The sequence below is a fragment of the Prunus avium genome, chromosome 8, assembly GCF_965620075.1.
Source record: "Prunus avium chromosome 8, drPruAviu1.hap1.1, whole genome shotgun sequence".
NCBI classification, from domain to species: Eukaryota; Viridiplantae; Streptophyta; class Magnoliopsida; order Rosales; family Rosaceae; genus Prunus; species Prunus avium.
In genome coordinates, this window is record NC_142291.1 from 36,238,718 (window position 1) to 36,252,602 (window position 13,885).

Genomic DNA, 13,885 nt, shown 5'->3' on the forward strand with positions numbered 1-13,885 from the left:
ACTAAAGATAAAGCCCAGTTTGGGGATCCCTCCCTAAGTGGAGAGTGGTCTCCTTTTATAGGTGAGAGAGAGTCTTCACTTCTTGCAATATTTCAATGTGGGACTTTTGCCTTGTTTAGAGTTGCTTCTAGTTGCTTGGTCAAATATGGTATAAACATATATAAAAAGCTTATTAAGAACAGAAAAGCAAACACACAAGAGGTACCATCTATTTTGGCATACTATTATGTTCCAAATCCACAACCAGTTTGTAGAACATCTCTGAAACAATTCCTCAATGTTCAAACAACAAGCAGAGCTTCCATGGCCACCTTCTTATGTCTCTTCTGCAGCTTGGCATCCATACCAGCAACAAATCTAACCCTGCGGGCTTTCAGGTTCCAGCCTTGCTCTCTCATAGTAGATATTAGCACATTCAACTCTGCTAGGTTGTTAACGATGACGGGACGTGTTGATTCCAGTATATATAGCCGGGTTTAGCCGCCCGGCTATACTATTTATAAATAAAGGGCCCGAATAGCGTTTAGGCGGCCCTGTGTCAAAATCAGTATGGCCGACCCTCTATACTAATTTTGTAGAAACATGCAGAGTGTCGCCGCGCGGCTATACTAATTTTAAAAAAGGAGTACCCGAATAGCGTTTAGGCGGCCAAGTGTCAAAAGCAGTATAGCCGAACAGCTATACGATTTAAAAATAAAAAATAAAAAACCGAGTATCGCCGATCGGCTATACTATTTATTAAAAATAAAAAAAGGACCCGCTCAGCTGCGTGTCAAAATAAGTATAGGCGCGCAACTATACTATTCTTTAAAAAAAATTAAAACCTAGTATAGCCACGCGGCTCTATGATTTTAAGAAACATTAATAATACCGAGTATAGGCGTCCGGCTATACGATTTTTTAAGAAACATTAATATCGATGACTGGACGTGCTGATTCCAGTGCAGCTTTAAGATTTCTCTCTGCTATTCCAAAGCGAGTCAAGGTATTCCTCTCAGCTGCAAGCAATTCTACATATTTCACAAAATAAGGGTCAGTCTCCAAATGCAGGCCCTCTGCTGACTTACTCAACCACAATGAGTCATCCAGCCCTCTGTCTCAACCCACCGGATCCCAATCAGGTTTCCTCAACTTCAGTTGAATCACTGCCTGCATCTCTAACCAAAAGGGTCATCATGAATCTTCTGATCTCTCTACTACTCTCGTGAGACATTAAATTCGAACGTGACACATAGAGATCACCTCGCAACTTACGAACTTCATCTTTGTACTGCAACAAATTTGCTAAAGACATTGTGTCTGAAAGTAAAGAAATCCGACGAACAATGTAATTTCCAAAACAATTGATATCTGGGTAATAAAAAGGTGCTTTCTATTCAGTGCAAAAGCCAGTGCTTACCTTGTCTTGGACAAGTCGAGAGGTTGTCTGGTAATCACCCTCATTTTTCACTTTCTTACCTTGTCTTGAACAAAATTTGCATCCTTTATTTCTTTCCCTTTCGCTTATTGTTATCATGGTTATTTCATTTATGCTTTTCCTAGTAGTCTATTGTTTCTTTTCACTGAGTATAATTTGAATAACTGAGTTTGATATTGCTTTTGGTGGTTATGTAACTTAGTTATAGCGTAAGATAAGGAGAAAAATGATGTCCCTTCATCGACGATGAAGATGAGTGAGCTAAGTTTTTAATTTTCATTTCTTTTCACGAGCATGTGTCAAAATTTTTAGTTTACGTAACATGAAATGAGTGTAGTTGTTTAATTTCACATGCTTATAATAGAATGAAGATGGGTTTGTCTAACAATTTGTGATCCAATGCAAGAATCAACAATGAGTTTCACTGGAGGGTAAGTTACTTTTTAAAAAAATAAAAAATCATTTGGCATTTTCATCAATCGGCATGCATGTCACAAGAACTTTTACTCAAGTGACATGTTCAAAATATCGTCGTTTGTTCACACCAAGGCCCCTGATGAGTACAAAATTAATACAAGTTTTATCCTTAAATTTATAGTTGTTAGTATTTTCTTTTGTTTCATGTAAATCTATTAGAGTATTTTTATTGTTTCATTCCAAATCTTGTTTTTATATTTAATGAGTGGTTATTTGTAGATATTAAGTGTCTTCCACCAATGGCATGAGGAGGAGGAGGAATAAGTAATGTGTTGCAAGAAAAGAAGATAGAAGAAAGATGAAAATGTGTGCAGCCATGGTCAAGGAAATATGCTCAAGACAACGTGTGGTTCAATGCCAAATGAAAAGAAGAAGCAATCAATTGTTTCTATGCTCTAGGACATGCATGCAAGCTTCCATCATTGAAGAAATAAAGAAAGAATGAATAAACAATGAATGAGAAGTTCAAATTGACTACTTGCAACCAATGAATGCAAAGAAGAATGATGATGCTTGAGTTGTTATCTAGCTACAATTTGAGGAAAGTTGCTGCAGTTTTTATGAGAAGACACGAAGGAAAGTATGGAAATGCATGATAAAGTGTTCAAGTGGAAGAAAATTTTGAAGAATTTAGATAAGGAGTCATCATCACAATGAATTAATGAAAGGAAGCAACTTGGCAATTGGAAGATATATTAAATTCATGAATAGAGGGATTTAATGAATTTAGAGTTGCTCCCATCCTCCTATAAATAGGTGGAGCTACGGCATTGTAAAACTACACCAAGCTCCACAATTCTTGAGCTTTCTCTCTCTTCCCTCCATCTTTCTAAGTTTTAATTTCTGTTTTAAGTTTTATTTTATTATGGGGAACTAACTCCCTAGCTAAGGCTAGGGAGAAAGCTTTCAATATAAGTGTGTAATTTTTATTAGTTTGATCCAAACTTAAGCTTTAATGTGATTTTGTAGTATTTGTTCAAATGGAATTTGTAGTTTTCTTTTTAATTAATTGATGAATGTTTGATAATCTATTTCATGGGTTCAATCATGTTTTTCCCATTGTGTAGTAAAAACTTTCATGCTTTTAAAAGAGAAGAGAATTACTAAGGATTAATAGAATTTTGATGAAGATTATTTTTTGATAGTTTGTTGCCAATGGTACAAGTTATGCTTAGAATACTTCTAAAGGAAATTAAAAAGAGCTTTAATTATTTTGAACAACTACATTGAAAAATATTTTGTGGATCAAATTATTAAGAGTTGCATGTTTATGTTAAAAGTGGAATCCCAATGCCTTAGTGTTTTAATCAATTAAATTTTCTCTAAATCAAATCTTGCATAAATCTACCTCTCAATCACACTTGTTCTTTTTCATCTCTGTTATTTTCTTTACACTGCTCTCTGTGGATACGACACTCGGACTTCCGAGCTACACTACTATACGATACCTTTCCTTGGGTTTTGCACAAGTGGTACGATACTTTATCATGCATTTCCATACTTTTCTTTTGCTTGAGGACTAGCAAAATATAGGTTTGGGGGTATTTGATGAGGTACAAAATTAATACAAGTTTTATCCTTAAATTTATAGTTGTTAGTATTTTCTTTTGTTTCATGTAAATCTATTAGAGTATTTTTATTGTTTCATTCCAAATCTTGTTTTTATATTTAATGAGTGGTTATTTGTAGATATTAAGTGTCTTCCACCAATGGCATGAGGAGGAGGAGGAATAAGTAATGTGTTGCAAGAAAAGAAGATAGAAGAAAGATGAAAATGTGTGCAGCCATGGTCAAGGAAATATGCTCAAGACAACGTGTGGTTCAATGCCAAATGAAAAGAAGAAGCAATCAATTGTATCTATGCTCTAGGACATGCATGCAAGCTTCCATCATTGAAGAAATAAAGAAAGAATGAATAAACAATGAAGGAGAAGTTCAAATTGACTACTTGCAACCAATGAATGCAAAGAAGAATGATGATGCTTGAGTTGTTATCTAGCTACAATTTGAGGAAAGTTGCTGCAGTTTTTATGAGAAGACACGAAGGAAAGTATGAAAATGCATGATAAAGTGTTCAAGTGGAAGAAAGTTTTGAAGAATTTAGATAAAGAGTCATCATCACAATGAATTAATGAAAGGAAGCAACTTGGCAATTGGTTTGATGGCAAGTGGAAGATATATTAAATTCATGAATAGAGGGATTTAATGAATTTAGAGTTGCTCCCATCCTCCTATAAATAGGTGGAGCTTGGTGTAGTTTTACAATGCCGTAGCTCCACCTATTTATAGGAGGATGGGAGCAACTCTAAATTCATTAAATCCCTCTATTCATGAATTTAATATATCTTCCACTTGCCATCAAACCAATTGCCAAGTTGCTTCCTTTCATTAATTCATTGTGATGATGACTCCTTATCTAAATTCTTCAAAACTTTCTTCCACTTGAACACTTTATCATGCATTTCCATACTTTCCTTCGTGTCTTCTCATAAAAACTGCAGCAACTTTCCTCAAATTGTCGCTAGATAACAACTCAAGCATCATCATTCTTCTTTGCATTCATTGGTTGCAAGTAGTCAATTTGAACTTCTCCTTCATTGTTTATTCATTCTTTCTTTATTTCTTCAATGATGGAAGCTTGCATGCATGTCCTAGAGCATAGATACAATTGATTGCTTCTTCTTTTCATTTGGCATTGAACCACACGTTGTCTTGAGCATATTTCCTTGACCATGGCTGCACACATTTTCATCTTTCTTCTATCTTCTTTTCTTGCAACACATTACTTATTCCTCCTCCTCCTCATGCCATTGGTGGAAGATACTTAATATCTACAAATAACCACTCATTAAATATAAAAACAAGATTTTGAATGAAACAATAAAAATACTCTAATAGATTTACATGAAACAATTCCCATGTCATTTCCCAAGGAATGGGAATGAAAGATTCCTTTCCCACGTTTGGTAATGTTGGGAAAGTAACCGGGAGATTTCACTTTGTTTCCTTTCCCATGTTTGTTTTGAGTAGGAATGGAAAACAAAGTTTGTATAATTTTCCAATTATATCCATATTAAATCAAATAAAAAAAAGAATGCATTTAGTGATACGTTGTAATTATAAATTGTTCATAGGGACAAAATAGTCATGAAAATTGTGCATTGAATGTTGGTTCATTTTCCCAAACGTTCCCATGAGGAGGGAAACCAAAACCCAAGTTAAGAGAAGGGCATTACTTTCCCCCCTACTTTCCCATGTGCAAGGCATCCATTTCCCATGCCGGACTTACCAAACATGGGAAAGGAATTGAATTCCCATTCCCAAGTCTCCTTTCCCATGAACCAAACGGGCCAACGGTCTCATCTCAGTCCGCTATCGCTTGCCCAAAAATCGGCGCCTCATTGTGTGCCGTTTTCCCCTTCTCAACGATATTATAGCGCGCTCTCACACACTCTCTCTCTCCCAACCCGACTCATAGAGAAACACACAAATTCATGGCCTCACTTCCGAGCCCAACCCAACCACCCCCACCACCGTTTAACCGGCCACCGGTTACCAAACCGGTAACTGTACGGTCCCAAACCACACTCAGTCCCCAAGCTCTTCCTCCTCCTCCTTCTTCTTCTTCTACTAATAGCAACTCAAACAAAACAAACTCACTAACAGTGACACAGAGAAGCCGAAGCAAAATACTAGACATTCAGAAGCTGAAAGATAAGGAGGCCAAGGAGAGAAAAGAGGAGACCAACAAGAAAACAGCTTCCCGGAAAGCAATCTCGGTCATACTGCGAAGAGAAGCCACCAAAGATCTGATCGAGAAGAAGAAAGGTTCCAAGAGGCTGCTTCCCAGGACCGTGCTCGAAGCCATCCATGAGAGAATCACTGCTTTGCGTTGGGAGTCCGCTCTCAAGGTCAGTCCTTTTTCGGGTTTTTTCTAGTTCGAATTGGGTTTTGGCGAATTGGGATTTTGGAATTTCTATCTGGGTTTGCACTTGTTCTCCGTTTGGTTGCTTAGAAATGCAGAAAGAGAAGGGAGGCCGAGGTTTTAAATACTGTGTTTTGGTGTTTTGTTCAAGCAATTTAGTTGCTGGTTAGCCTTTTGTTTTATTCAACTTTGGACTCTGTTTGCTTCAGCTCGAATTTTGTTTGGCTGCTGAGAAAATGTAGGAAAGCATAGAAAAGGCTCGATTTTTAGCTTATCAGAAACCTCGGATCATCAGATTGATGTTAGTTCCAGAAGATTATTTTGATTGTTGTCACTAATAGAGGTAGATGAATGAACAAATAAATCCCAGAAGCTTATTCTGATGCAACCTTTATAATTATTTATTTAGCATTTTTTTTTTCAATTTAACATTGTAATTGTTCATAGGCCTAATACATTGTGAGTGTCTCCTCTCATGGCCATCTTATCTTTTATGTTTTCAGGTTTTTGAACTACTACATGAGCAGCAGTGGTACCGGCCCAATGCTGCTTTATATGTTAAGCTAATCGTCATGCTTGGAAAATGTAAGCAACCAGAAAAAGCCCACGAGCTGTTTCAAGCTATGATTGACGAAGGCTGTGCTGTCAACCATGAATCTTACACTGCTCTTGTATCTGCCTATGGTAGGAGCGGCCTCTTTGACAAAGCATTTTCCCTCCTTGAGCAGATGAAGAATATTCCTGACTGCCAGCCTGACGTCCATACTTATTCAATCCTCATAAAATCATGCCTGCAGGTTTTTGCATACGACAAAGTGCAGGCTCTGCTTTCGGATATGGAGAGTCAGGGGATAAGACCCAACACCATTACGTATAATACCCTCATCGATGCCTATGGGAAATCTAAAAAGTATTCCCTCATATCCTTCCCTTTCAACATTTTGAATGCTCCATCAATTTCTTGTGAATATCATAATGTAAGGTTGCATCAAATGTTATATCTGTGCAGCATTTGTTCACAAGTAAAATCCAAAGAGGGTTAGAGAGAATTTTGAACATACAATTGTTTAGATCATATGCCTTTTAAAGGGTTGGGTAATGATGGAAACATGGGAGTTGTGAACACAACCATTACCATTAACTTCAAACTTCACTTTCATTACTCCTGCTATGTAACTGCCTTTCACCCTTATCATTTCCCACATTATAATCATTTTGTTTCTGGTTAATGAAATAAAAGAGTAGATCTTCCATTTTTACCTCATAAGTTTCTTCTTCTTATATATTAAAAAAAAAAAAAGAGTTCCTATGATATTTGTGTCAATCATATGGTCAGCATAATATGTTGTTCAATTTTGAAGAAATTATTCATTCTCAGTGTCTTTTTTCCAAAAAGATTTGCAGAGATGGAATCGACACTTGTGGAAATGCTTAGCGAACAGGATTGTGAGCCTGATGTTTGGACCATGAATTCCATACTGAGAGCCTTTGGCAACAGCGGGCAAATAGAAACAATGGAAAAGTGTTTTGAGAAGTTTCAGAGTGCGGGTATCCAAGCCAACATCATGACTTTCAACATTCTTCTAGATTCCTATGGAAAAGCTGGGAATTATGAGAAAATGAGTGCTGTGATGGAATACATGCAGAAATACCATTACTCATGGACGATCGTGACATACAATGTGGTGATAGATGCATTTGGGAGGGCTGGGGATTTAAAACAAATGGAGTATCTGTTTAGGCTAATGCGGTCAGAGAGGATGAAGCCAAGCTGTGTCACACTTTGCTCACTCGTAAGGGCATATGGGCTAGCAGGTTTGCCTGAAAAAATTGATGGTGTTTTACGATTTGTGGAGAATTCAGACGTGATGCTTGATATTGTTTTTTTCAATTGTCTGGTTGATGCTTATGGGAGGATGGGATGCTTCGCAGAAATGAAGGGGGTGCTTGAGATAATGGAGCAGAAAGGATGTAGGCCTGACAAGGTTACTTATAGAACTATGATTAAAGCTTATTCAGCCAACAAGATGATTGGCCATGTGAAGGAACTCCGTGAACTTATGGAATCAACAGAAGGAAGTCAGATGACTTGGTTGCACAGAGAAAAGCCTGACTTTCGATGAGGTCTTTTTGCAGGTCATGCATCTCTGAGCTATACTGTTACTACCCTAGATATTCCTGATTTGTATACATGCATGTTTGGATGATAAATGAGATGTAGTATGGTATAGTAATGTTGTCACATGACCTGTAAAGTGACCGAGACATAAATTACTGGCTCAAGACCAGCAATGTTGTCATATACTGATTTTTTTTTAATTATTTAGTATTAAATCATAATTATAAATTTTAGCACATATTTATTGTCTTGATAATACCACATCTTGTATGTTTATAATCAATAAAAGAAAATGCATCTTCTTGTTGGCTTGAGTTGGTAGCATGAAAAGTTGCTATATGTAAATTGTAATTTGTAATGTAGCTTCTTCAATTTTGGGAGCTCTGTGCAAATGAGAGATTGTAATTGAACCAACTAACTAACTAGAATTTTGATACTGTAGCAACGACTTTGAGCCCATATAGAATTTTGAAACAAGAAACATAGTTGCACCCATTACAAACAAGAGACATATTGGCTGAAAACAACAATGGAAGAAAATCTTCCTCAAAATTCATCAATTTAATTTCCTCCAATATTTTCACTCAATATTGAACATAGTATCAGAATGTAGATTTAGAAAAGTAATGAACTGTGTAATATAGACATGATACATCTTTTCAACTATCTTTATATATGATTTCATTTTAATTTTCAAGTAAGAAACCATTGAAATGTCACAAAATATTCATTTCCAATGTTGCAAAATAATTGTGATCGTCAAACTGATTGTATTTCATAACAAAAGTATGAGAAAATCCTACAAATACTTTTGCACCTCGCAAGTCCCCATTATATCCTCCCATCTCTCCCCATGTGACTAGAAAGAAAATGGAGACATGCAACGAGATCATATAACTTAGGGGTGGGCATCGAAACCAAAAAACATAGTCGAATATTATTGGAAAAATTGGTCAAAATTGGGTTGACTAAAAAAATTAACAAAATGTTAACAAAAGTAAAAAAAATTTAAACAGGACTGGTTTAACTGGATTTTGATTCCGGTTTTGCATCTTAAAAAACTAGTCCGCACCAAACTAGACCAATTGTGCATATATATATTATTATTATTATTTTATTTTTTTAGGTGAGACCCAAGGGTATACACCACCGACAGCAATGACTAATCCCTTTCGCCGCGGGAGCTCTCCCAATGGAGGTAAACGGCTGGCCACGAAATGCGCTCCATTCCCATGGGCGGGGATCGAACCCCCAACCTCATGGTTAATTATTATTATTTTTTTAAATATCTCATACAACCCAACTCCCCTAAACCCAACTTCAGAGCTCATATACTTTCTTTTTGGTAGAAAGGTCTAAATATTGATGATATCGGAAATACCGGTAGTCCAAAAACATGGAAATTTCGATGGAAATATCGGAATATTATCGATATCGATAAAAATTGAATAAAAACCACGGAAATTGTAAGAAAAACTTGGAAATTTTTATTGAAACTTTGGAGAATGTTTATTTAGTCAATTATCTATTAGTTTGTCACAAAAAATTAGAAGGAAGTGCATTGCATGATGGATTTAACTAACTTAAGTTGATTATATAGCGAGCTGACAAACACTGTGAGTGTAGAAAATATGTAGTAATTAATGAAAAAAGATTAAACACACCGTAATCATTTATATATAATGATTTACTACAATATTTTACACTTTATACATTGCATGGTGATATATATGAGTGACTTAGTATCACATAGAATTCCTATGAGGTTCAAATTTTTCACTAACTTCATCATCTCTATGTGTAGAGTAAGTGTACTGTGAAAAGTAGTCATCAAATAATAAATCCCCAAAATAGTTTTGCATTGTTAACATGCCACCCATATAAATATAAATATTTTAGCATATTATCATAAAAACATAAGTGATATGGTGGTTAAGGTGTTGGAGGAGTAAAATGGGAGGGGGGTTCAAATCCCTTTTGTGTTTTTTTTTCCTTTACATCGATATTTTGACAAAATATTGCTGAAGTGTGAGCGAAATTATTGACATCGATATTTCGTCGATATTATCGATATTTCAGACTATGTGTATAATCCATACACCTTTCTTTTCTTTCTTTATACTAGACTCTCTGCATGCGCTTCCGCGCCTACGAGAGGCTTTTTAAAAGAAAAAATTAAATTTATTTTAGAACTAAAAAAGATAATGGGTAGTTGTGTTCCATAAAAAGAGGATCAATTATCTTATTTTAATTTTAAATTTAAATTTTTTTAATATGAAAAAGTGTAAATTTACCATATTATCCTCACTTAATTAATAATTTCAATTCTTAATGTTTGCATTAACCAAGGGCATTTTCTGGTATTTTGAATGTTTCACCATTCTCTGCCTTTTGCTTTATATATAGATATATATATTTCTCCTTTTCTCTCCTCTCCTCCCTCTCCGACTTCTCTCTTCTTTTTTCTTCTTTTTTTTCTCTTTTTCTCTTCTATGTGTTTTTTTTTAAAATAACCTAAATTAAAAATTAAAACCAAAAACCGGTGACACCACACTGGTTTCTCTAGCCATTTTGACAAACCAAATCAAATCAAACCAAACCACACCGAATTTTTTTTCCAGAATTCCAGTTCGGGTTCCAAGGATAAACACCACCGCATTTCGCTAATAGAACTTATATTCAAAATGCTCAAGGAAGCTGGACAAAAAGCATTTTATATAAAAAAATCCTCTTATCTTAAGTTAAAATTCAGCAATCATTATATTTGGCAAGCAAATCCACACCCTCTGCCACATGCAATGATGCAAATCATAAAACTCTCAATTCTATACCAGTTCTTCAAAATTGTCTTCTCTCATTGCATCATTCATCGCATCGATCTTTTCTTTGGTCCCCTGCATTGATTCATAAAAGTGCACGAACCTTACCAGAAGAAAAATAAGAACAGAATTTGCTGAAGCTCCACTACGAGTGGTTTCTGTATGAACCATTCCAATGGGGAACAAACCAAAATGGCATGCAAGATTATGCAAAAAGATACGGAGATAGAAATCCATTTAATTATCCACAGCCGGCGAAAGCAATGGTTTATTGGAGAAGAATGCTTCGAAATTCCCTGCTACTAGTTCACACAAAGTCATGAAACATTCTGGTGTGAGGGTAGCATAATGCGGTGACAGTACAACATAGAATGTGTTACCACTATTTTCAAAAAGCACATCTTGTGTTCCAGAGGTCCTATTATCCAATGCAAAGAACTCTTTAGGAACTTCAGGCTCATTCTCAAACACATCCAAACCAGCACCTCCAATCTCTTCTTTGACCAAACACTACTGAACCATTTCCTTCTTGTCGATAATAGCTCCGCGTCCTATGTTGACAATCACACCCTCTCTTCCCAATGCTGACAAGACTTTCTTGTTGATCATGTGGTGGGTTTCAGCAGTCAATGCACAACAAATGACAAGAGCGTCACTCTTAGCTGCAAGCTCACATGTATCAAAATAGAAAGGGTATGAAACGTATGACTTTGCCTTCCTTGAGTTGTAGATGTTGCAGCCGAAGGCCTCAAGTCTTTTGGCAACTTCTAAGCCAATGTTTCCCAATCCGACAATCCCAACTCGCTTGCCTCCTATCTGGCATTTCCAATCATCAAAACCACGGTAAATTGATTTAAAGAGAAGAAGATTTCAATCATTTCGTAGTTCAATATTCCGTCGACAAACGTGAATGTATAACATAATTATTAAAGAACTGTTAATAGAACCCCCTGTTAATAAAACCCTATCATAGTATGTTTAGAAAAGCCTACTTTCTTCAGAGCAACATGATGTCATTGGTAGCAAAACACAGTCATAAACTTTGTGAAATGGTTGCAGTTATCGGCTATAGAGTCATACTTGTAAGCAAGAAATATTGCAGTGGCTGGTGAAATTGAAGAAAACGTTTGCAGAACTCTCATGGTGAAATTGAAAACTACATTATGATACAGAAGAACAAGCACAAATTGCAATTAAGATCATGCAGTAAGAAAGTTTCAAAGCTAGAGAGAAACATAACAAGAATGAGACTGTAAATTGTAATGTTGCTTCTTGATTGTGCAAATCTTTGATTAAGTTTAGAAATTGTAGATGGTATGGGAGTAAAGATAAGCTAAAATTCTCTTTTTATACTAAGAAGCAAGGGAATGAGAGATTGTAATTAACTAACTAACTAACTAGCTAGAGAGTGTGAGTTGGGCGCCAAAGTTGCACCAATTACAAACATTGTCAAGTGATGTCTCTTCTATTGAGCAAATCAAATTCTAATGATGGTGGGGCCAATAACTTGAAATTAGTAAGTGTTGACAAATGTGGTTTAGATTCTAATTCTATGGAAATTATGGAAATTATCATTTCCATGTTGGTAACTGCATTTTTGGAAATGCAATACTTGAGTTGTGGGTATGAACTTTCCAAGGGAGAATTTCATGGACCACATTCTCCAATGTTCCCAAATACGGAAATGAACATCTCCCATTTCCATTTTATGAGATTATACATGAGACAGTCTCATTTTCATGGACCACATTCCCCAATGTTCCCAAACACGGAAATGAACCTCTACCATTTCATGGGCCACATTCCCCAATGTTCCCAAACATGAAAATGAACAACTCCCATTTTCATCTTGTGAGATTATACATGAAAGGTTCATTCTTCATAAATTCATCCCGCACACCAAAACAGTCTCTTAGGGTTTTAAGGAATGCATTGGTACAAATAACAGTAAGCTATGGTGTAATTTGGGCATCTCTACATTTTGAAAGATCATTCATGAAATAGCTGATGATGTTGACATACAAATCATGATCTTTGATGTGATCCATTCAAGACACAATGACTTGTTTTGTAATATACGAGGTGAAGTAGATAAGAGAAAAGACAAGCATGAATCTATTTTAACTATAAACCTCTTGCATTTTACGAGTACCAACGACATTGGCGATGAGAGATTCAAGTGCAAGAGTAGTGTTGTGAACCTACTGGATCTATAAACCTTTTCGCATATGTTTTTAAATTTTTAATATAAGACATAATATCAACTATTCACGTCCTAACCAACTGACCTAATCTACGTTTGCCTCTTGCATCTTTTATTAATTAAGTACAATAAATTTAAACATCAGAATTAAGTAAGATAAGTTTGCTCGTTAAGTACGACTACATTAGAGGAAAGTTATAGTAACTGAGCTGCTATGTTATGCTAATTTGGGACAGATTCTTTGAGTTCTAATTTTAGCATATAGATCATGCCATGGCATTTAATAGGCTGAAAGTTATAATCACGCATTTAAGATAAATATGTAAAACAATAAGTATTATTAAAATGTAAATAACTGAAAAGAAAAAGAAGATGAGAGTCCGTGACCAACAAAAATGTATGTAAAAAGACAAACTAAATAGAATATACTACACAAAAATAACATAAAATAATCAAATAAGGTGGCAAAACGATTTTCTACTTCTATTGATAATAAATGAGATTCAAAATGATTATAGGTTATTTATGTAAAATAAATAGTCAATTAAGATGTAAATATTTAGGTACAAAAAGAAAATAAGACTCTATGTCCAACAAAAATGTCTATAAAAGGATAAAATACTAAAAGTTATTAGTTTGTGCGAGTGCGTGTAGAGAGGCAAGGACAATATAACACACCAAGAATCTAAAGTAATCAAAAAATAAGGCAAAACAAGATTCAAAGTGATTCCAAGTTATTTATGAATAAAAATAAAAACAAGATAGTCAACGAAAATTCAATTTATCTATCTAACTATTGCTTTTAAATATATATATATATATATATAAAGCAAAAGACAGAAAATGGTGAAACATTCAAAATACTAGAAAATGTCTATGATTAATCCAAATATTAAGAATTAAATGAAAATAATAGGGTAAATTC

At 35.2% G+C, this 13,885-nt stretch overlaps 1 protein-coding gene and 1 pseudogene across 1 annotated transcript; one reads left to right on the forward strand and one right to left on the reverse strand.

Annotated features, from left to right (window-relative positions):
* The first annotated feature begins 5,231 nt into the window (after positions 1–5,231).
* Positions 5,232–8,174, forward strand: LOC110770715 (Pentatricopeptide repeat (PPR) superfamily protein). Its single transcript, XM_021974919.2, has 3 exons — positions 5,232–5,805; positions 6,323–6,729; positions 7,216–8,174. The coding sequence occupies exons 1-3, from the start codon at positions 5,389–5,391 to the stop codon at positions 7,940–7,942; spliced, it is 1,551 nt and encodes a 516-aa protein (XP_021830611.1). The 5' UTR covers positions 5,232–5,388; the 3' UTR covers positions 7,943–8,174.
* Positions 8,175–10,994: 2,820 nt separating this feature from the next.
* LOC110770702 (glyoxylate/hydroxypyruvate reductase HPR3 pseudogene) lies at positions 10,995–12,918 on the reverse strand (annotated as a pseudogene).
* Between the last annotated feature and the right edge of the window lie 967 nt (positions 12,919–13,885).

What these genes read in the sequence shown, in the direction of transcription:
- LOC110770715 (XM_021974919.2), top strand. Translation starts at nt 5,389, where the DNA reads ATGGCCTCACTTCCGAGCCCAACCCAACCACCCCCACCACCGTTTAAC. An exon ending in GTTGGGAGTCCGCTCTCAAG is followed by an intron (nt 5,806 to 6,322) that starts GTCAGTCCTTTT and finishes TTATGTTTTCAG; the next exon opens with GTTTTTGAACTACTACATGA. An exon ending in GCCTATGGGAAATCTAAAAA is followed by an intron (nt 6,730 to 7,215) that starts GTATTCCCTCAT and finishes TTTTCCAAAAAG; the next exon opens with ATTTGCAGAGATGGAATCGA.